We start from the raw sequence: 25,589 nt of genomic DNA on the forward strand, positions 1-25,589 counted from the left end.
AATGGGTATGAGACCAAGAAAAAGCTAATAAACTTACCTAGGTCTGAAGATTTAGTTTTGTTCTCGGTGGCAGTCGTCGCTGATCTTTTGCTATCAAAAGAAAAAGAGGAGAAATATTATCACAAAGGGATTTACTATGCCTAAAACTTTTTAAATAAAGGACTCCAATCGACAATTCAAACCACTGTTAACACATAATCTCCACATATGTAACTGGACAAGAGATATGGTAATAAATAAACACAGAGTTTAAAAATACTGTCCCTCAATGAAACTGCTGAGAGAGAGAGAGACACACACACACACACACACACACACACACACACACACACACACACACACCCTTTCTTTTTTGCTAGTGGCTTTACGTCACACCGACACAGGTCTTAAGGCGACGACAAGATAGGAAAGGGCTAGGAGTTGGAAGGAAGCGGCCATGGCCTTAATTAAAGTACAGCCCCAGCATTTGCCTGGTGTGAAAATGGGAAACCACGGGAACCCATCTTCAGGGCTGCCGACAGTGGGATTCGAACCCAGTATCTCCCGATTACTGGATACTGGCCGCACTTAAGCAACTGCAGCTATCGAGCTCGGTGAAATACATACTACATAGGTGGTTTGAAAAGTTCTCGGAATGTACTAGAATGAAGTATCTTACCTCGGTGGAACTGCTTTTATTTTTCAACATACTCTCCCTGTAGACTAATGCATTTGGTCCAGCGATGTTCCAATGCCTTGATCCCATCTTAAAAATGAGATTCCTCCAGACCTGCAAAATACCTCTCCAATTCGGCTGTCAGTTCTTCCCTTGTAGAAAATCTCCGTCCACCGAGGAAAATTTCCAGCTTGAGGAATAGATGAAAGTTTGATGGTGCCAAATCAGGTGAATAAGGTGGATTTGGCAACAATTCGTACCTCAGTTCATGAAGTTTTGCCATGGCAACAACACTTGTGTGTGGCGGAGCGTTGTCCTGTGAAAGATGACATTTTTCCTTGCCAAACCAGGCCTTGTTTCGCGTATCTTTTCCTGTAGTTGGTCTAGGAGGTTTGCATAGTATTGCCACGTAATTGTTTGGCCAGTAGGAAAATAATCTATCAGCAGAATGCCTTTTGCATCCCAGAAAACTGAGGCCATGACCTTTCCGGCCGAACGCACTGCCTTTGCTTTCTTTGGTGGTGGTGAATCAGCATGTTTCCACTGCTTTGACTGCTGTTTGGTCTCTGGGGTATAGTAGTGGACCCAAGTTTCATCTGTCGTCCCAAACCGGCGCAAAAAAATCTTGTTGGTTACACTGAAAACTGGCCAGACTTTGTTCGGACATTTCCAATCTGGTGCGTTTATTGTCCAATGTCAAGAGCCGCGGCACCCATCTTGCGGATAATTTTTTCATACCCAATTCTTAGGTTAAAATATAATATACCCATTCAGAAGACATCCCTACAGCTTCAGCAATCTCTCACACTTTCAGTTGACGATCCTCCATGACCATTTTATGCACATTTGCGATAAATTCTGGGGTCGTAACACTTTTTGGCCGTCCACTACGCGGATCATCATCCAAGCTCTCCCGACCAAATTTAAACTCGCTGGTCCACTTGGCAACAGTTGAAAAGAAGAAGCAGAGTCCCCCGGTGTGTTCTGAAAGTCGGCATGAATTTCCTTTGCTTTCATACCTTTCTTTACAAAGTATTTAATCACTGGTCGAATTTCAGTTTTTTCCATTATCACAAATCACTACGCGGGAACAACAACAAAGAGTCGTCACTACCATACTCCTGCAGCTAGAGCACTGACGTGCCACGTGTTCACTCACAAAGGATGTGTGATTATTGCGCGGGAACCTCGTTGCTCTAGCACTGACATCTAGCGGTGATTCCGAGAACTATTCAAACCGTCCTCGTAAGAGGACCCGTGCTGCTCTGCAGCATTCATTATAAATAGGTCAGGTAACTTGTCTTGACATACCTGTTGTAATTTCTTTTGCTTACCCTTTTCAATGATTTTAAAATATTGAATAAGAAGCGCGTTATGGCACACCACATTTCGCAGTCAGAATTCATCCATTCCAAAGTCATCATGCCCCTCGTTTGCTAAATCTATCCGTACATTCACTTGGTACTGTGCCGTAGAAGGCAATGGTATTTTTAATCGCAATTCTTCTATATTGAACAATTGTCTTGTGAGCTACTAAGTTAGTCTCGAAGGTGCGTTTTTTTTTGCCAGGCAGAGAATTTTAAGATACATGGCCTTCACTCTTTCTAGTGTAGCTAGGTTATCCTTCAATAGGTGTTTGCAGATACGTCTAAGGCATATGTCATGATGTGATCTGTTTGTATGTAGCGCTTCAGCATGTAAGTTATTACGAACACACTGCCATCTGTTGAATATATAAGGTGTTTCAAAAAGAATATATGTATTACAAAGTATTACTTTGTCCAAACTATCGATCGCTGCGCCTCGGCTCGGCTATTGGAGAAACGAATACATAGTCTAGTTTATATTAATAGCCGCTAGATGTCAGCTGTCTTCTGTTTTGCTTGGTAACCGTCATATGTTTAAAATGGCTACTCCGCAGCAGAAATCATTCTGTGTTCTCGAGTTTGTGAAATGCAGTTCCGTGATTACAGCGCAAAGATGTTTCAAGTTGAGGTACCAAATTGATCCTCCAAATGGGTGGAACATTCGCAGATGGTATCGACAGTTTGTAGATACAGGATGTGTATGTAAAGGAAAGAGTCCTTGGCCGCTCTCGTGTTCCTGAAGAAAATGTTGCATGAATTGAAACTGCTTTTCAACGCAGTCCTTCAAAATCAATTTCTTGTGTCAGTCGGGAGTTACAACTGCCTACAACAACAATTTGACGTGTTTAAAGACGTCAGTTGGTTATGAAGCCGTACAAGTTACAGCTGTTACAAGTTCTGTGTCCTGATGACAAACGCAAACATGTGGCATTTTGTAATGAGATACCTGATGCTATTGACAATGATAACACTTTTGCAACGTATTGTGTTCAGTGATGAAGCGACTTTCCAGGTTAGTGGTCAGGTGAACAAACACAATGTTCGAATTTGGGGCCTACAGAACCCACATGCAGTCATTGAACATGTACGAGATTCGCCCAAAGTAAATGTGTTTTATGCGATATCCCGATCATCTGTTTACGGAGCTTTCTTCTTTGATAGAAACACGGTTAACGGTCAGCAAGTATCTCGCTATGTTACAAAACTGGTTGTTTCCGAGGCTGCATGAAGACAACTTCATTTTTCAACAAGACGGGGCACCCTCTCACTGGAGTTGCCAAGTGCGTGAATATCTGAATGAAACTCTACAGAACCATTGGATTGGTCATCAAGGAGCTGGCGACTTGACATGTCTCAGCTGGGCTCCACAGTCACTGGATTTGACACCCTGTGACTTCTTCCTGTGGGGTTTCATTAAAGACAACATTTATGTACCACCAATCCCACAGAACCTGGAAGAGTTGAAGAACCGGATCCGTACTGCCATAACATCAGTGACAAAGGACATGCTTGCCCGAGTATGGGAGGAATTTGAGTATCGATGTGATACTGTTCATGTCGCTGATGGAGGACATATTTAACATCCGTAATCTGAACTTTAGAGGTTCGTAAATATGTGTGTAAAGTTTCATATTCGTATGTCTTACAGTTTAATAAATATATGCATTCAAAATACGTATATTCTTTTTGAAACACCCTATATTTGGAAGCTGGGTAAGGTTAGAGAATGAAAGAGTTACAGGATTGTGAGAAACTGCAAAATGACCTTGATAATGTTGCGAGATGGACAGCAGGCAATGGTATGATGAAAAACGGGCTTAAAAAAGTCAGGTTGTGAGTTTAACGAACAGGAAAAGTCCTTTCAGTTTTAATTGGTGCACTGATGGGGTGAAAGATCCTTATGGGGATCATTGTAAGTTCCTATGTGTTATTATAAGGAAAGATCTTCATTGGGGTAATCACATAAATGGGATTGTATTATTATTATTATTATTATTATTTTTTTGCTAGTTGCTTTACGTCGCACAGACACAGATAGGTCTTATGGCGACGATGGGACAGGAAAGGGCTAGGAGTGGGAAGGAAGCGGCCGTGGCCTTAATTAAAGTACAGCCCCTGCATTTGCCTGGTGTGAAAATGGGAAACCACGGAATACCATTTTCAGGGCTGCCGACAGTGGGGTTCGAACCAACTATCTCCCGAATACTGATACTGGCCGCACTTAAGCGACTGCAGCTATCGAGCTCGGTGGATTGTAAATAAAGGACATATATAATACCCCAACTAGAGTATGGTTGGAGTGTATGGGTCCCTCACCAGGATTACTTGATTCAAGAACTGGAAAAAGTCCAAAGAAAAGCAGCTCGATTTGTTCTAGGTGATTTCTGACAAAAGAGTAGCGTAACAAAAATGTTGCACAGTTTGGGCTGGGAAGAACTGGGAGAAAGATGCTGTTCGACTAAGTGGTATGCACTAGCCATGAGTCTTGGTAGGTGTGCTATTTACCAACTGATGAGCCCAACATAGCACACTGGGACGAAACGCTGACAACCAGGAATTTAGCACAGTGTAAATAAGCATTTCAAAAGACTTTCATGCGCCGATACATGTCAAAACTTTTAATCTTTTATTGGTAAAAAATCTATGTCTCACAACGTCAATTTTAATTAGCACGTTTTTTCTCAATTGTGTGAATAATGATTTTTATGGATGATATTTAAATTACATGTTATAAACCTCATTTTAGGTCCGTATTGAAAATTTAACAGTTCAACAATGATAAAGGTGTTTTAATTTATTCCACCTATTCAATACTTATATTATCACGTATAGTTGTTACATAATTAAATTCTTAGTTACATGGGACATGTTTCGCCCTCAATTAAGGGCATCTTCAGCCTAAATACAATAATCAAAAATACAACTAAATTAAAAGTGGACGTTAAATACAATCATCAAAAATACAACTAAAATAAAAAGTGGAAGTTAAAAGTTTAGTCTGTTCTTAAAATTCAGAACAATAAAATTGTGAAAAATGATAAAATAAAAAGATGCTAATGGAAAACTGTCTTATGATTAAACTATAATCTTGTCAGAGACTAAAACTTCTATTAAAATTCGAATTAAAACAGTTCATATAAAATATTGGAAAATCAAAGTGGTAGTAATAAAAAGCCAACGACATGAGGGCGTGTACACAAGCATAAACTTGATTGTCATGAATACAATCTTTTCAAGGCCGTTGATGAAATTCGTAGTAAGTAAGGCAGAAGCATCTATTGAAAAATTGTAAGAGGCCGTTAGCACCGGTAGGTAATAAAATGGCTGAATCTGCATCTGTTGACATTTTCTGGCAAGGATTCAGCCATTTTATTACCTACCGGTGCTAACGGCCTCTTACAATTTTTCAATAGATGCTTCTGCCTTACTTACTACGAATTTCATCAACGGCCTTGAAAAGATTGTATTCATGACAATCTAGTTTATGCTTGTGTACACGCCCTCATGTCGTTGGCTTTTTATTACTACCACTTTGATTTTCCAATATTTTATATGAACTGTTTTAATTCGAATTTTAAAAGACAGTTTTCCATTAGCATCTTTTTATTTTATCATTTTTCACAATTTTATTGTTCTGAATTTTAAGAACAGACTAAACTTTTAACTTCCACTTTTTATTTTAGTTGTATTTTTGATGATTGTATTTAACGTCCACTTTTAATTTAGTTGTATTTTTGATTATTGTATTTAGGCTGAAGATGCCCTTAATTGAGGGCGAAACATGTCCCATGTAACTAAGAATTTAATTATGTAACAACTATACGTGATAATATAAGTATTGAATAGGTGGAATAAATTAAAACACCTTTATCATTGTTGAACTGATATTTAAATGTCGAAACCGGTACCATTATTAAATAAATGTTTTAAATAATATCATATACAACTCGTAATTTGTACTGAAAAGGTTGAACCTTAAACTTATCTCTGTGAATCAGGAATGAGTTAGCTGAAAAATGTATAATGTCCAATAACGGACCAACTATATTCGTATTATAAATTTACTCATTCAGAACAAATATTACAGGTTCCCTATGGGAATTAACATTTTTATCGTAACTGGTATGTTACAAGCTGTCAACTGGGAGATGGCGTGGAATGACATTAGCAGACAAGTTTGAGTGTTGTCTTAAAAAGTAGGAAAGATCACAATATGAAGATAGAGTTGGAAGGGGAGGTAGGGATTGGAATAACTTACCAAGAGAGATGGTCAATAAATATCCAATTTCTTTGAAATCATTTAAGAAAAGGATAGGAGAACAACAGATAGGGAATCTGCCACCTGGGCAATGCAGATCAGTATTGACTGATTATCTAGCAGGGAATAGTATTCTTCCATGATCAGAGGAAGTGTATACTCTCTAGCTTGACAGTAATCAAACATGGCTGCATTCATGATATTACTAAGGATGAAACAACTGTAACATACAGGATGCGGCAGAAATACCCGACGAATTTCAGACTTGAATAACTCAGCAACGCAACAAGCCATTCACAATTTTGTTGCGCAGTTTAAAAGAGCAGGGTTTTCCATTTATGTCACATACAGTAGATTCGAGCGAACTAAAGGTTGTATTGGCCACCGCTTTCAAAAATGTGTTATTGTCCTGGTGCGCGCGGTCCTAGCCTTGGAGAACACTTGCACTGTCTCGTCCGGGCTGGTCAGTCAGCTAGCCAGTCGCTAGCATGGCGTGGAATGGTGAACACCAAGGTTTCGTGATGGAGACTTATTTCAAAAATGCCGACTGTTACCACAACACAGCATTTGTTTCGCAGACACTTTGGCTTAGGTCGACATAAGAAAGTTCCGAGCAAGAACACCATTCTGTTATGGGTGAACCGTTTGAGAAAAAGTGGTTAGAGTGTGAAAACGAAGCTGCTTGGTAGGTCTTGCACCATCCGAACACCAGAGACCATTCATGCAGCGAGACGCCATTATGCAATCTGCTCAACGTTCGGTGCATAGGCATTCACGTGCTCTAGGACTCTCCGATCGCACCGTAAGGAGGATTTTACATGCAGTTCCATCCATACAAAAGGGTGGGTGTTCAGAAACCATGCGAACGTGATTGGGTCAACCGCAGAGCGTGTTGTGAGACTATCCTGGAAGTTGTAGTAGCTGACACCAGTGTCCTGGCAAGTGATTAAGCACACTTTCATTAATCAGGCTACGTTGATAAACAACATTTTCGGTACTGGTCCACAACCAATCTTCAACAGATCCATGAGCGACCTCTCCACAATGAGCGTGTTACTGTTTGGTGCGCTGTTGCTGATTTCGGAATTGTAGTCCCTTACTTTTTTGAAGAGGAGGACAGAACTGTAACATCAGATCGTTACGTACAGCTGTTGCGCAACTTCCTGCAGCCGACACTCACCAACTTAGGGAATCCTGCTGTGTGGTTCCAACAAGATGGTGCCACTGCACACACAGTCGATGGGTCTCCTCAGAGAAATGTTTCCAGGAAGTCTCATCTCCTTACGGGGTGACGTTCCGTGGCCAGCCCATTCCTCTGACCTCGCCCCGTGTGATTTCTTTCTCTGGGGATATTCGAAGGATCGCGTCTTCCGACGTAAGCCGCGATCACTACATGACCTGAAAGCTGCAATCTATGAAGAAATCGAGGCAATACCACAAGACATGCTCAACCGAGTCATGCGGAACTTCAGGGAGAGGCTTCAGAGGTGCATCGAACAGGACGGTCGGCATTTGGACGACATTATTTTCAAAACCTAGTGTGTATGTGTATATGATGCAAATGGCAAACACTACTCTTTCCAACTGTGCAATAAATCTTTAAATGGCTTGTTGCGTTGCCGAATTATTTACGTTTGAAATTAGTCAGGCATTTCTGCCGCACCCTGTATATAATAATAATAATAATAATAATAATAATAATAATAATAATAAAAAAATTTTTTTTTGCTAGGGGCTTTACGTCGCACCGACACAGATAGGTCTTATGGCGACGATGGGATAGGAAAGGCCTAGGAGTTGGAAGGAAGCGGCCGTGGCCTTAATTAAGGTACAGCCCCAGCATTTGCCTGGTGTGAAAATGGGAAACCACGGAAAACCATTTTCAGGGCTGCCGATAGTGGGATTCGAACCTACTATCTCCTGGATGCAAGAATAATAAAATTAATGTTACTTGCTTCACGTCCCACTAGGTACTTTTTCGGTTTTTGGAGATGCTGAGGTTCCGGAATTTAGTCCTGCAGGAGTTCTTTTACGTGCCAGTAAATCTACAGACACGAGACTAATGTATCTAAGTGCCTTCAAAGAGCACCAAAATCAGAATATGAATGAAAGTGTTAGCTGCTTTGCAACCTGCTAAGTACAGAATGTATTGCGGGGTACGAAAAGAATTAGCCTGCAATTATTAGAGTGACTGTTTAATGATTTGATTTTATGATTAGTCAAAGTTGGCTGAACTTAGAGACCTTTCGATGTCTCATGATTCACAGGCAGATAATTCCGGAGATAATAAAATAAAAATGAAGCAAATCGGTCCAGCAGAACGGACGGATGGATTTGCCAAAGCTGTTTTTAGTAAACTCTTTTTTACATAAAGACCTCAATTGATCTTACAAAACTGCAAATAATATTTCCCAAATGGGAACATACTTATACATTTAAGAAAATGTTTTATGTAACTTCTTTCATAATAAAAAATTTGCACACCATACCTGTTGTCTGAATGTTTTCTTTTCTTTTTCCTTGGAGGGTATGGACTGTCGAAACTGATCTCCTCCTCGTCTGAGCTGCCCACGCAGAATGATGGATCAGAATTTCCATGGTGCCTTGTGTAGTAGCCAGATCTAGAGTCTTGTGTCTACAGAATGAAAATGTCACATAGAAGAACAGAAGTACACAAAAATTAGACCTATATTATGGCCGTTTCAGAAGTCATGGCAACTGTATCATAGAAGCAATATAAATCCAGTATGTGTGCAGTGAAGGCCACTGGAATGTGTTTCTCAATGGTAGCACCAAACTGAGTCTGGATACAGTAGCTAATGGCAAGGGGCAGTTGAAAGTTAAGTAAATATTAATTGTCCTATGCACACAAATCTTCCACATCTGCTGTTTCTATTTAAAAATTCAGAACACTGTCATTACAACCGAACTTCCGTCTTCTGTTAAGCAATTTTCAACAACGGCTACCGATACATCTGCGTGAGCAGACATGGAACGTCCACTCTACAGCAGTTCAATGGTTGCTAAGTGCCCATGTCTGAAGGATTCAACCATTTGATACAGTAAATCAGAATAGTTTCACTTAGTTTCCCATACAACTGACAAGCATTTCTGCTACAGAAAACTGTGGTTTACAGGTGTGATTGATGTTCAACTTTACTTACATGCATCTTGGAAAAAAGCTGGTAGCACACTGACATTATCGGGTGCTGTTAACTAGTCATCATATCACACAGAGGCCGTCAGTTGATGGCTTTCAGTAGGAGGTGGCGTACAACACTCCTACAGGCTCAGAAGATATAATGCAGTTGTCTCAACTTATGAAACAACCTCTATACAAACTACAGAAAATGTAACACTGTATTGTAAAACAACCCATCTTAAGCACTACTTAAACCCTTGCTAACAACCAATTAGAGTATGAAGATAAAATGAAGTAGGGTTTATCATTTCTGTGCTGCTAAACATTCAAGGAATCTGAGAATTTCTTTAACATCACTGAAATTTTATCCTGTGGGTGAAATGCACCAACATACAACTTCCTATGTGAGTAGAGGAAGTTGACAATTCATTTCTCCAAAGGGAACATTCACAATTTCATGTTAGCACACCGACGACCGGCCCCGGAGATCTCCGTGGTACTACGGGCAGCGGTTGTTGATGGGCCCTGGAGATCTTCGTTTTTACGCACAGGCATCGTTTGTAACTTGTTGTGTTATCTGTTGGCTATAATTTTAACTACTTTCAATCATCGTTGGTTATGAATTTCATTAAGGTCCGTATTGACAATACAGGAACGATGCATTGAGGTTCCACTGTAATTTCTTTCTTGGAGGCTTGAACCATCCCGTCTACATGGGGTAGCAGCCTCCGTTTGGGGCCCGTCGTCAATGAGAATAATTCTATGATAATCTCACTGCCTGTCCCCATTTCTTGATGAATGTAGTGTTTTTTGTTTTAATCTGTCATTTGGGAGAGGCCACGGCAAATATACCAACCTCTGTATTCCCACTCCCATTTATGATTGCAAAAGTTTGGAAGTTGCTGATGTATGGGTGGTGCATCCGAGTGCTACTCGTAGGTCAGCTGTGCTGCAATTCCACCATCTGGGCCACTGAAGAAAGCAATGGCAAACTACCTCACTCCTCATCCTGTGTACGCCACATTTTGGCACCATAACTGATTTGTGTGGTTTCCTTACAACCACATAATCATTGATAGTGCTGTATGTGGATCCAAACTAAATATATCACCCAGCGAGTAGTTGCACGGTTTAAGTCACGTAGCTGTGAGCTTGCATTCTGGAGATAGTGGGTTCGAATCCCACTGTCGGCAGCCTTGAAGATTGTCTTCCGTGGTTTTCCATTTTCATACCAGGCAAATGCCGGGGCTGTGCCTTCTCAATTAAGGCCATGGCCGCTTCCTTCCCACTCCTAGCCCTTTCCTATCCTATCGTCGCCATTAAGACCTATCTGCATCGGTGTGACAAAGAAAATTGTTAAAAAATCCACCCTATATACATCATTTAAAATGGCTGGCCTTGCGTCTAGGAGCAGCAAACCTGCGTCGTGTCCAGAGGTGCCATTCAGCCTCTCTCTATCTTGGAGTCTAGTTTACTACGGAGTGACAACTGCGACTAACATCATTGTAATTTCTCAGAAGACTATCCTGGTTGCAGGTTTGATAAGCGACAGCATATAATAATTATTACATAACCTAGCATCACTTTACAAAGGAAAAAAAAAACCTAACATCCCCAAAATAATATCATTATTTCAAATAATGTTTGCTGTTGCAATATAATCTCTTGTATCTAGAACACACATGACTGGCAGTTCCAAAACAACAGCATTTTCTGGTGATGAGAGGACCCATGAAAATGTCAATTAGGATGGGTGGTTTTATGGTAAACCAAATGATGTAAGTTCCATTTGTTTTCCTAGAAACCAAAACATCTAAGTTCATGTTTATCTTAGCAAATGACAGAAGCTGCATCAAAAATGATTTGATGGTCATTATGTATGACATTCTGTCACAGGAGATTTCTCTGACTGGCAAAGACGTGAGTGCCTGCGATGTTCAACTCTAGGTGCTACTTTCCTACATGTTTGGCCAACATAAACCAATCAACAGAAACAAGGAATCATAACATACTCCAGCACAGTTTAAACCAATAGAATCTTTAACAGATTGCTAGCAATTGCCTACAATAATATTAGGCTTAGAGATGGTCTTGATATTGTGCCTTATGAGAATATTGCCAATCCTATCCGTGACAGACTGTGTGCACGGCAAGAAGGCCAGACTTTAAGAACGAGAATCACGACAATCTATCTTTTGGCTTAGGATGTAGCACTTCACCTATCTGTTTCATTGAGTAGCCATTGCTCAGGAATGTTCTGGTTAGGAATTAAAGTTTACCATTTATCGTAACTTACTCACAAACCTCCCTGGCTTGGCTGATAAGGGTGTTAAGCACAGCACGCTTTTGGCAAGGACGGTGGTGAGAGGACCCATTAAAATATCTATTAGTATGGGTGTGTTTACAGTAACTCTAAAGACCTAAGTTCATCCCGATTTCCTAGAAACCAAAACACCCAAGAACGGCAAACATCCCACAAGCTCGGTCTCCATGATAAATATAATGTTTGGATGTATTCTGTTTAAGTGATCCAAAAATATGGATAATTTGTGTTCACCATAGGACCAGATAAATTTGTCAACATATATCAACAACTGACTATGCAAGATTGAAGACAACACTCTTCAAAATCTTGCATATAGAAATTAGCGATGAATGGTGCCAGTGGCATATTGTACCGTATATCATATTATCGCCTTTTGCTATCTACTACATGCCTCTTCACTCAGCACGCTTTCTGTGCTTTCTAGCGAACATATTATGGTTACCATATTTCCTGCAGGAGCGCTAGCTGATGTCTCTCTGCGTGTATAGCATCCAAGGAACCTACTGCTTAATGCTGAGACCATAGTTTTAAGTTGAAATTAGCTAGCGTTTTATACTGTAACAGTAAGTATTGCGTGTAGTCTGGTGTGAAATACTGCAGTGCTAGTTATCTTCTGAGTGGTATGTACGACAATTCATCATAATTCAGGAAATAGAGAAGGTACCAATGCATACAGTAGTCGATACATATGTAAATTTAAAATGTTATAATGGTCATTTGTATCTACAATTGCATGCCCGCTTAAGGTCATTATTAATTCACACCACTATTACTTAAGACCCAGCACAATAACCAGGCCACACTGTGGAATATTTTGTATTAACTTAATACAAAATAAGGCCTATTTATAAAATGAAAGCTGGCAATCATCTAATTAAAGTATTATTTTTTTTTTACTTGTAGGTGCTGGTATCGGCATATTATTTACGGAATGTTTTATTAATGTGTGCCGTATTGCAAAAGCCAGGGCGGGAATAGTAAAGCCATTTCGTTTCATGAATTCCCATGTGATGCAGACCTAAAACAGAAAATGCTTGAAAACATGTGACGGGACAGTTTCGTTCCAAGGAGACGATATCAATTATTAGACAGCATTAGAAAAAGAAAGGAAGATAACGCAGAAAAGAAGAAAAGGGCACAAGATCGAGAGATATGGAGGTCACAGCCATGATTGGACCTGCCGGATGGCAGAACAACCTATGATGATGAGTCAACAGATCAAAAAGATGATTTTCATCACATGTAATAGGAAGAACCAGCTTCACCCGAAAATTTAGAAATCTCTCCCCCTATGTGAATGTAGCTGAAGACACATCAGAACTCATGATGTGAAATAAAGTACTGTCATCCAGACAAAAGTAGAAGTTGGTTCCAGACTCAAACTAAATCCGTAGCACCGACGGAGAGTAGAGAGATGTTGGGAGTATTTACAGCAAGAAAGAGGTGACATATAATGGCGTATTGTAGCGGCAAGAGGTGAAAGAGAAATTAACATATTAGAATGAAGTAGAAGCTTGCAGATGATGACACGATTTGCGTGCATAAAATTGTCGAGATCCGAGCCAAGATAACAAAAGAAGTGCAAAAGTAAGGTTAGGGAGACGTGCTATCAGAAGATCTAGTGTCAAAAATTTCATTTTTAGGTTCTGTATTGAATCAAGATTTACATTCAAAATTGTTAGGTACGAATATGTGATGACTTTATAATTATCACTATTTCTTGTACTGAATAGGTGGATCCCCATACCTAACAATTTTGAATGTCTATTCAGAAGATGGTGGCAGAAGGTCTGAGAACATAACCCTCTATAAGAGAATAGGGCAAAAATGGAAATTTCTGTAAAAACTGCTGCAAGTGGGTGAGAGACAGTTGATGAAACACTCGATGCATGGTTCTTTTCAGGATTGCAGCCTTCTGTAAGCTACTTCCTTTCTCAAAATACAGTATGTAATGTTATGTTTATTCCAGTGGTTTGTAGGTGTTCTCAACTGGTGTATGTGTTTATGAGTTTATTATCCAAAATACTCCCAGTATGTACTTCACTTACAGCACATACTGAACATACATTCAATATTAAATGAAATGTACACATACAAAACAGTTTGAATATGTAAAAAAAAAAAAAAAAAAAAATCTAGTAAACAGAAGTTACAGCCTATAAATCGCAATAATCTGCCAGTCCTCTGGCTCCGAGGGGGCCATTTTATTAAGATTGTACTGTACAACAAATTTGGGACTCTCTTTAAAATTTTACAAGATAAAGAAGGATCAAGACTTAGACTTTTCTATTCCAGAGTGAAATAATGTTATTTCAAAAGTTTACAACAAAAAACAAACTCATTTTTACTCAATAGTGACACTCATGTTTAAATATGAATACATACTAAGTAAAAACTACTTTTTCTTTGAAACAGCCAGCAAGGTAAGGAAAAAGGTTTTCTTTAAGAAACTGCTACTAAGACTTCTTTTGATCAACTTAGGTCTTCACATTACTAGATAAGCCACGCCAATGCCATGAAGGAGAAGAGATTCAATTTCTATGAAGAAATGCATGAGCTGTCCAATGCTGATACAATCAACAAGCAGATATCTTTGCATTTGAGTCAAACTCTCCTCATGCATACATTACTGATTTTTTACAAATTAGAGACCCATAAAAGCCAGTCTGAGGCAATGAATGCTGCCAAAAGATGAGTCGATGAGTCAACTGTCAATTCTCCTGAGAAAAGTACCATCGTGAATCAACGACTGTGATTGGTTTCATTACAAGAACCGAAGGGACTATACCTAAAAATTTCGCAGACTTGGGCTTACTGAAATCTTCATGCACATATTTGCCGTAACAATGCCCAAAGGTTCCTTTTGCTTATTTAAGAACTATGTTTATGGACCTTCACACAAAATCAATTAATTCATATGAAATATAAAGACTGTCTCGCTTTCACAGAATTTGGATTTTGTAGGGGTTTTTTTCCCCTAGTGGTTTAATGTCGCTCTAAGACATGGAAGATTTTCGGCAACGCAAGTGTGGGAAAGGGCTAGAATGGGGAAGGTATTGGTCGTGGCCTTAATTAAGGTACAGCCCCAGAATTTGCCTGGTTGTGAAAATGGGAAACCATCTTCAGAGCTGTTGACTGTGGGATTCAAACTACTGATATTAAGATCATAACAATAATTTCTTTCTACATGTAATCCAAACCACATGTCACTCACAGTTACCACACCCGCAATTTGAACAGACTGATTAACCATTTAGGTGCTGAGTTACCAACATACTGTGCCAAGTTTTACCCTTCATAAGTGAGAAACATTTTAAAAGTCATAATTTTTAACTTATGGCTTAAAATGTTACAAAATATAGGGTCTTTATTAATTGCAAATGTAGGAACCTACTCTTATTGTTCAATTTATACTATTAGAGAAATGGAAGAATCGTAACCAACAGTGTTATGACCAGATACATCAGGAAATAAAAGCCAAGATTAAGTCCCCTCAAGAAGAATAGTTGTCATGAAAGATGAAAGTGTCTTGAGACTGAGGAACTACAGGAGAGACATGACAACTTCAGCGTGCACAAGAGGATCAAAGAGATGCTGTAAACGAATAGAAAGCACAGAACAGCATGAATGTGCTGGTCAACAAGAACAACTGACTGGTAACGGGCACAGCTGATAAGCTGAAGCTATGGAAGGCGTACCTTGAGCAGCTATTTGAGAACACCAGACCAGAGCAGCACAGTGTGGTTGAAACATACGCTGGTCTCAAAATCTTGCAGGAGGAGGTGTGGAGAGTTGTTCGACAACTGAAGAGCGGTTAAGCTACTGGGCTGGATCAGGTGTGTGTCGAAATTCTCAAGCTGGTGGACAACGATAACAATGTCGTCTTCACAGACCTCTTCAATCAGGCGAACAAAACCAGCGTAATTCCAAACGAATGACATGAGTCCACCATCAGTCTACCAAAGAAGACCACACACAGTGATATCAGGAACACTGCACAACCAGCTTAATGAGCAATGTTCTGAAAATGTTTCTGATCATCCATGGCAGAGTCTATGCTAGATGCGAGGAGACACTAAGAAATATAGTTTGGGTCAGCAACGGATTGGGGACATGTGAAGTGCTGTACTGCATATGGGTCCTGGTAGTGTTTCCAGGACATGAACAAGGATGTGTATGCATGTTTTGTTTATTACAGAAAGGTATTTGATAAGTACAATATGATAGACTTTAAATACTAAGATCAGTCTCAAGAGCAGACACATCCACATCATTGCAAATCTGTACTGGAACCAGAAAGCAATGCAAGAGATCAAAATCCAGCAAGGAATCCATCAGGTGAGTGTTTTATCTCTCCTGCTTTTTAACATCTATTCACAGGCAGTACTGGACGAAGCACTGGAGACAGCCACAACAGACGACATCTACATCAACAGAGAGCACATCACAACATTCGCTATGCAGACGATATCGCGCTGTGTGAAGAGAGCGCAAAAGATCTTCAAGTCTTGCTGGGAAGAGTCGACACTGCTTGCAGCAACTTGGGGGGGGAGAGAGAGAGAGAGACCTGGCTGGCTCAAGATGATGTGAAAAAGACAAAGTTCATGTCATAATTTATCATTTTCATAGTGGTCCATATTGAAGATAATTACAATGCAATGTGTACTGAATAGGTGGAACAATTTCTTCATTTGAATTGTAACCAAGTTCATGATTGTGAGCAAGCAGAGGTCCATCCAAGTGAGACTTTCTGGCTTGGCATTGGGGAGATCAAACATGTTCAACACAACAAGTAACTTGGGTGCAATCTGAATGAACAATGGGAGCTCAGCCAAGAGTTGAACATGTGCGAAACTCCTTTGTTAAAATGATGTTTCTCGGCAACCGCAATCTCAATCTAGATCTGAGGTTGTCAGTGGTCAGGAGCTACGTATTTCCCATGCTACTGTATGGAATGAAATGATGGACTCAGGGCCTTACAAGAAACTGGAACCTTTTGAAACAAAAAGCTGAAGGAATACTGAGATGAAGGAAAGACTAAACAAGCCCAAGTACTACTTTCCATCAAGAAGCAGGAACTTGAACATCTCGGACGTGATGTGGAATGAAAAGTACAGGATCCTACAGGTAGTGATGCAAGGGAAGATCTCAGGATAAGGGAGACCTGGCCAAAGAAGAATCTCCTCACTGAAGAAACTGAGGGACTTGTTCAAGATGAGCAGGACGCTGCTTTTTGATGTGGCAGACTCAAAGATTAGCCTAGCCACGATCGCCAACCTTCGACAGATTTTTTTTTTTTTTTTTTTTTTTTTTGTGCCCTCATTTACATTATTTCCTAAAGTCTGGAAACTAATACACACTGCTCCTCTCTTACAAGTACAAAAAGTTAACATTTTAACAAATCTGATGAATTCCTTTGATCAAAAATCATAATGCAGCGATAAGAACTTGGTTGTTCTGCCATGTTTGTTTCAATGATGGATGAACTCCGGCTACAGATGACAAGACTTTTACAAAAAGCTCTACTATTTACGTCTGGAAAATCTTTTCTATATGGCAAAGAAATAGAAACCATGCCAGAGATTGACAAGAAAAAAGGAAGTTCTTGTATGCACACGCATACACAATATCTATAGATGGGTGCAGTACCAGAGGAGTGGCCACATCAGCCCGTCTACAGACAGCTTAGCAATTGATAGATTAAAGAAACTGACCAACTGAGAGGTCCCCTCCCACTAATACATTCAGTATTTTGAGGCAGCCTGAGGACTCCATCACTAACGTACCACTTAAAAAAAAATTTCCGCATGTTAATAAATTTTTTTTATCCATATAGTTATGAAAATCTTTTCTAGACATACTGTAGATATATACGATTAAATACAAGTACTTACATCGTATAACCAACTAGGACCTTCAAGAGGATCATCATCCATTCTTAACACTGGATATGATTGAGTTGCAACAGGAGCCTGTAATATACATAAGGGCTTTTATACATTAAATAATGAAAAGGAACAAACAAATATCAAAGCAGGTCACATATAAAGGCAGGACAAGAAAAGGAACACAGAAAAGGATGAACACAATAGAGGTCTGATTAGGACAAGGTTCTTAGGCCCAGCCTGGCCTGTTTGTCCAAAATTTTATATAAAATACGTTTTAAAAAGAAACTATTTAGGAATTAGCAATATTTAGCATCCTTTCCATTATCATATCATGTCACTGTTCCATCTCATTAACTCCTCTGATGAGGATTACATTTATAATGTCATCTGGTCACAAAAACTCGCTACAGAGATTCATCTCATTTCATAACTGACCCCTAAAGAAACATGACACAGGTTGGACACATGCACTTGTCTGTTCCTTTCCGTTACTGATATTGATTTATTGGGTTTTGAAGGTCTGCATGGGCTTGGGCATAAACTGGCAAATGCTTGTTAGGCTTGGGCTGATCTAGGACTGTATCTTTATTTAAACCTACCTATCGCACTCTGCCCTGATGAGCTAGGCCTACCAAAATCAATAAGAAGATAAATTAACTCATGGCATTTTTGATCCATGAACTGTAATTACTGTTGGAAATAAATTTGCAAGTACAGGGTTTCTGCTATAAACTAAGACTGAATGCACGCTATTTGTACTCTGTGCTACGGCAGCAGCCTCAGCCGAACTCATGTCGCGCGCGGCTGCCCTGCCGCCCTGCTTTAAGCATGAATACAATCTTATATGAAATATTACCTAATAAAAGACACTCGAAGTGTTGTCCTTCCTGGGTTATACAGGCATTGTATCTGGTAACAACATTCTGGCTGACACGAGTGAGTTCTGCCACTGTAATGTTTCTGATTTCATTCGTAATGTTTTCTTTCAGTTCTCCCAATGTGTGAGGATTTGTTCAATACACTTTTTTTCTTTTTCCATTTATCCCACAAGTAAAAATCGCACATTGTTAGATCTGGAGAATGAGGGGAAAATAGACCAGCACTGATCACCGTCTGCAAACACTTCCGTGATTGTAAGAAGGGAATCTTATGCTGTATGAGCAGGGGCTGAATCTTGTTGAAACCACCCACGGATTTTTCTTCTTCACTTAACTGATGGAGGAACAGCATCAAAATGTCATCTTGGTACCTCTCTGCATTTACTGTCATCTCTAAAAAAAAAATAGGCCCAATTATTCGTCTTGCACCAACAGCACACCAAACACCAATCTTCCTATCGTAATGAGGGACTTCATAAACACCATTAGGATTTTCTGCACACCAATAGCAGGGGTTATGACTATTCACAAGTCCATTAAGACAAAACCAGAACTTTTACATATGAAAATGATAACTGTCTAATCATGTTACCAGCCGAGATTCAGACTGGCGACAGGTGCTTGCCAGGTCAAATACGTGCAGGCTACTTGCCAAGTCAAGAACTATGCGCGCGCCTCCCATATTGCAGCTTGTATATCGGAGAATAAATATGCCACTTCAACAGTCTTAGTTAATATGAGAGACCCTGTACAAAATAAGTATTTAATGGTTGTAGCAGACATGTTGTGGTATTTACTCATAATGATGGGTGTCCGACTCGGCTGAATGGTCAGCGGACTGGCCTTCGGTTCAGAAGGTCCCGGGTTTGATTTCTCGATGGGTCAGTGATTTTAACCTTGGTTAAATAACAAACTTGATTTCCAAACTGATCCAGACCAGTTTGGTTCAGGAAAGGGATGGGAACAAGAGAAGCAATCTTGGCTCTAAGAACAATATTAGAAAGAAGACTGGAGATGAATAGAAATGCATATATAGCATTTGTAGATATTGAAAATACTTTTGATAATGTAAATTGGGATCAAATCTTCAAAACTACTAAGTCTTCAGGATTAGACTGAAAAGATAAGAGGCTGATACTACAACTTTATGAAGATCATACCACAATAGTAGACATCAAAGGAAGCAGCAAAATCAGGAAGGGAGTAAGACAGGGTTGCCCACTATCACCATACCTCTTTAATGTATTCATTGAAAAAGCTAAAAGCTATAAAGAAGTTCAAGACGAACACAAAAAGAATTGGAATAAATGGACAACAAATCCATTGTATTCGATTTGCAGACTCAGAAAAGCAATTATCCAAGATGCTGAATATACTGTCATCAAATTTAGTAGATTTATACATAAACATTAACGCGAAGACAAAAAATATTGTAAGTAAACATCCTGAGCAAAATCACACCAACATCAGGCTTGCTAACAAAATAGTGGAACAAGTCACCAGTTCCCCTTACCTCGGAAGTGTAATCACAAATGATAACCGTTAAAGCAAAGAAATAAGAAGAATAGCGCTTGCCAAACAAGCATTCAGCAACAAAAGAAATCTTCTGACCAATATACATCTACATACTGAGATTAGGAAAAGTTTTGTTATGTCATTTGTGTGGAGCGTACTCTTACATGAATGTGAAATATGGACAATCCAAAAACAGGACAGGAAACAGCTTGAAGCAGTTGAGATGTGGTGTGGGTCTGGAGGCAAATGCTAAAAGTCAGTTGGACTGAAAAAAGAACCGATGAAAGTATCCTGTGAGAAATACAGGAGAAGAAACAGCTGTTTATAACAATACATAGAAGAACAGCTAAATTTGTTGGACACAGAGTGCGTCATAATACCTTTCTAACTAATCTACTAGAAGGAAAAGATCTTAGGAAAGAAGGGAAGAGGTCGACCTAGGAAGCAATTCCTTCAAATATTGATGCAAAATGTTGGATGTAGTTCCTACTGTGAGACGAAATGACAAGCTGAAGACAGAAAACAATGGCTGAATAGACAAGGTATTGCCTTTAGACAATGATTGATTGGTTAATTCCAATTGCTCAGGGGCTGCGTGTTTGTGCTGTCCCCAACATCCCTGCAACTCACACACCACACATAACACTATCCTCCACCACAATAACACAGTTACCTACACATGGCAGATGCCGCCCATCCTCATCGGAGGGTCTGCCTTACAAAGGCTGCACTCAGCTAGAAACAGCCGCACGAAATGAAATAATGATGAGTTTTAGCACTGTTTTTAAATTTATTATTATTTTTTTTTAGAATTTGCTTTACGTTGCACCAACAAATAAGAGGTCTTATGGCGACGATGGGATAGAAAAGGGCTAAGAGGGGTCTTAATTACGGTACAGCCCCAACACTTGCCTGGCGCAAAAATGGGAAACCACGGAAAAAGCATCATCAGGGCTGCCGACAGTGGGGCTTGAACCCACTACCTCCCGAACGCAAGCTCACAGATGCACGACCAATTCGCTCGGTGGATTTAGAAGTTGTGTTTATAACGAATTGTCATCAACTGAGGTACTTAAGTTTCAACTTTGTATTCGAAGACATCTTCAGTCTAGAAATACAACAGAAATAACATGCTAAGTTTTTTTACATAAATACAGACTCCATATACTAGTCTTACAAACTAAGTGCATATAAACAAAAATAAATTTAAAAAATAATTAAAAACCACTGGATAAACCTTCTGTGATGTGAACGTTAAGACATCAGTACAAGTTACAGACAAATGAGATTAGTAAATTATACAGTTCTAGCCCTTAACTTATTTCCGCTACTCGATGAATGTCTGAAAAAGTTTGAAAAACAAATGTCTGAATTTCAAGTTCGCTTGGAGCAAGCCATGGCTGCTGGTGCAGCAAGTGCTGCCAACCCCGGCAACGCTCTAACTGTCCTTCCATCAGTCTTTCAGGACTTCTGAGAAATTATATCTGCGGGATTAAGTGAGATGAAGATGGAGTAGGCCCGCCTACAAGAATATCTAGATCGGCAGGATAATCAACTTGATGAGGCAGAACACCACAGCAGAAGGAACTGCCTCCCCCCCCCCCTCCACAACAAGGGAGGACACCTATGTTGTGTTGTTAGAAACTTTGTGCTATTTCCACTTCAACATTTTAAAAATGCATTCCAGTAGTCTAATACTATCGAATGCGATGAGCAATCCAGACCAGAAACATGTAATTCCTTAAAAGTGGTATCATACCCGATCATGAGTACGGTCCATGTGCCTTTTATTATACATTTCCTTGAGTTTTCCTACAATTTTCTTAGGGTGGAAATAGCGCCTTTTGAACAGGCACTCCTCAATTGTCTATTAACAGCACAAATCGGTGCCACAGATTGGGCACTATGAAGAGGACGGTAGCTGAAGTGGTGTCTGCAGGGAATAGACCTATTATTATTAAATTCTAACAAATAAGAGGTCTTATGGTGACGATGGGATAGGAAAGTGCTAGGAGTGGCTGCTGTTTTGAGCTTTGCCTACAGCAGCACTCTCCGAAAACCGCGTGACCGGCTGACCGGGTGAAATGCTTTCGTTCCGTGCCCAGCTGGTAGCCAGCCACTACCGGCCACCAGGCTGCTGAGAGCAGTAGATAGTTCATTATGGCAGGTGCAAGCAGAGCTTGGAAACCTCTGCGAGAAGAAGAACTCTTTGATTTATTACACAATGACAATTCGGAGAGTGATGCGTCATCTGATAGTGAGGCTAGTGTTGAAATGACAGGAGATAGCAAGTGCAATGGTGAAAGCTACTCAAGTGAACGTGATGATAGCACTAGCGGTAATATTTAGTTCAGTGTGTGGACAAAGGTAGGATCTGAACGGACAAGACTAACACTTTCGGCGCAACCTGGACTAAATGTACAAATTAAAGACGTAAATAATCTGCTAGAATATTGTCAATTGTTTATCATTCCTGAATTAGTAAGTAGGGAAACCAACCGGTATGCTCAACAGTTTTTAGAAAGCACACCAACCTTGAAACTATATTCGAGAGTGAATCAGTGGACCGACACGAATAAAGATGAAATTATGACTTTACTTGCATGCTTTCTCTTGTAAGGCATTCATCAGATACTTGACAACAAGAGCTACTTTTCTCGTAGACAGATATTAGTGACCCCAATATTTTTGGGACTGATCTCTGAAAGAAGATTTTATCTCCTTCTCAAATTCTTACACTTCGTCGATAACGAAGCATACGATGAAGCCACATGTTGTCCAAAGAAACTCTACAAATTGAAACCTATTCTGGACCATTTGAATAACAGATTCCGAAGTGTGTACCCACCCGAAAGCAATGTGTCTGTAGATTAGTCTCGTATGTTATTATAGGTTTCCATTGCTTTCCTCACTGATCCAGATTCTCTTTCCTTGCCCCTGGCACTGTAATCATTTTAACAGCTTGAAAGTTAGGCTTTGTTTTTTAAACCTGATGAAAATACCTGACCTATTAAAAGTATCTCACCGTAAGTTCGCGCTGCTTTCCTCGGGGAGCCAGATGCCTTGCCTTTCGTACTATGATCATTTTTGACAGGTTGATACATCTGTACTTTTTGAACCTGATAGAAATACTATACTGCACAAGAGTATCTCACTATATGTTACTTCCCAGTACCTTATGGAAAATGTGCCACTGTATTAGTAGCTACTCAAAAGAAATGTACCACTTGAAAGGTTAAAAACATGATGTCTCAGCATGATGCTCTGTTTTGATGCTACAAATGTATGTGACCAAACTGACTCTGAATATTATAATCAGGAATAAAACTAAACAAATAGTATGTAATATTAAATTTAAATGTATTTGTGAATCAGTAACTTAATTATGGCTAGTGCCTGGAAAAATCAACGAGCTATGGGCATAGGTAGACGAGGGAAAAGAACCAGATACTTGACATTCAACTTGACAAACTGAACCCGTATTTCATGGAAGATAGGACTCAGTCTAATCCGCTTAACAGATGACTTACAGATAACAGCCCATCATTTGTCCCTCAAAATCACCCCTGCTTTGCCTTTCGTACAGTCAGCACTAATTAAGTTAAGAAAGTCCTGTTTTTTATTAAATCCACGGCGAGTGAGGTCGATTATATTCCTGTCCCTTTTATACACAATATTACTGGTGCTGTTCTCCACATTCTCATCCATATTTTCAATTACTGTCTGAAGAATGGCACACTTGGAAATTAGCTAATGTAGTCCCACTTTCTAAGAACCCAGCTTCAAAACTTCTATCAGATTACAGTCAAATTACTATTCTTCCTGCCCTCTCCAAAGCACTAGAATGGTTGGTACACATTCAAATACAGGAATACCTGCACTCTAACTCCTTTCTGGATCTGCTGCAGTCTGGGTTCAAGAAGGGCCACAGTACAGCAACTGCCTTACTGAAAGTGACTGACGACATCAGACAAGCAATGAACGAATGACAAATGACTATACTCACACACCTCGACTTCAGCAGTGCTTTTGACATGATCAATACCCAGATATTGTTAAAGAAACTTGAATCATTTTTCGTACCAGTACTGAAGCTACAACATTTTTCTGCTCTTACCTTATAGATCGTAAACAGTGTGTTATAGCTCATGGTATCCTTTCACAGTGGCGGGTCAGAAAGGCAGAAGCTCCACAAGGTTCTGTCCTTGGTCCTCTTCTGTTTGTTCTCTATATTAATGATACCTCTTCTAAAATAAAGTATAATAGATACTGTTCCTTTCCTAGTGTTTACACTGCACTATGTCTTCTGGTATGGGCTAGAGGAATTTTGTTACTTTCATTGATCAGTCTCAGTCTTATCTCTGCCTTTGACAATGCTAATAATGCCATTCCTTATGCAGCCAGTCTCTACTATGAATGGTGTACAAATGTTGCTCATAGTGTCGGTTGGTGCATGCGTTTCAATGGGCTTGGTGGACTGATATGTAATAGCAACTTCTGGCTCAGTGAGAAAAGCAATAAGAAACTACCTTACTCCTCATTTCCCTAGCACACCTCTTCAGTGAAGCCTAGGACATCTATGGAACAGCCTTCTGGCTGAGGACTGAACATGCATACAAAATATATCGCCCTTTTGCCGATTACCTCCAAATTTACTGCCATATTAATATAAAAGCTATATCGAACGCAACATGAGATATTAACTGACCTTCAACAACTCGGTGTGTAAGCTAGTGAAAACTTTCTCCTCCTCAACCTTAAAAAAATCTCGAAACAATATTATAATCACTTCTCAGAAATTATTAAACGTCATGTATAAAAATATACCATTCCTCTGGTGACATTAAATGCAACTCTAATCCTATTCAATAAGGAAGTGAAGAACCTAGGTATGACTATGACTGACAAACTCTTGACAGGTCTGCACATGTAAGAAATACACCTTCAAACGACATAAGGATATTTTGCCACAAGACGTAAAGATACAACTTCTGCAAACTTCGATACTACCAATACTTGACTATTGCAACATTGTCCTCGTTGATGTCACAAGTGTACAAACTACGAAACTTTAATGAGCATTGAACTCTGGTATTCAATTTTTTTTTTTTTAAACTTTATTTATTTATTCCTAATTTACATTTGTGGCGAAGTCAGGGCTCATGGCCCTCTCTTACACTTAACCTTCTAGAAGTTTCATATACTTATGTTGATATATCGAACTCGGAATGAAAATCTACCCAAATACATTTCTTCAAAATTCCATTTATTGCCCTCATTCCATAATTGTAACATTATATCAGGCACTTCCCTTGTTGTTCCTGTAAACCGCTCTTCTATGTATAATAGATAATTCGTTATGGCTGGGTTGCAACTTTGGAATTCACTTTTAGTTGCTGTCAGGAACCCTAAGTCAATATCAAAATTTAAGACTGCATACAGTGATTACCAGTTGAATACTGCTGATTGTTTCATGTGACTGGTGATGTAGGTTAGTAACATGGCCATTTTACTGTACAATTGAAGAACACTTGTTTCTTATAATTAATATTGTATTATT

At 39.5% G+C, this 25,589-nt stretch overlaps 1 protein-coding gene across 4 annotated transcripts in view; it reads right to left on the reverse strand.

Moving 5' to 3' along the window:
* Positions 1–25,589, reverse strand: part of LOC136884349 (uncharacterized) — a 164,352-nt gene that overhangs the window by 17,792 nt on the left and 120,971 nt on the right. For 3 of the 4 annotated variants that reach the window (XM_068229931.1, XM_067156466.2, XM_067156463.2), the window contains 3 exons: positions 17,643–17,720; positions 8,770–8,915; positions 38–90 (listed from right to left, as the gene is read on the reverse strand). In XM_068229931.1, the coding sequence (XP_068086032.1) occupies positions 38–90; positions 8,770–8,915; positions 17,643–17,720 (277 nt within the window). The remainder of the gene's footprint in view (positions 1–37; positions 91–8,769; positions 8,916–17,642; positions 17,721–25,589) is intronic. The other variant, XM_067156465.2, reaches the window with a different exon arrangement.

The sequence above is a fragment of the Anabrus simplex genome, chromosome 12 (assembly GCF_040414725.1).
Source record: "Anabrus simplex isolate iqAnaSimp1 chromosome 12, ASM4041472v1, whole genome shotgun sequence".
In the NCBI taxonomy this organism is placed as follows: domain Eukaryota; kingdom Metazoa; phylum Arthropoda; class Insecta; order Orthoptera; family Tettigoniidae; genus Anabrus; species Anabrus simplex.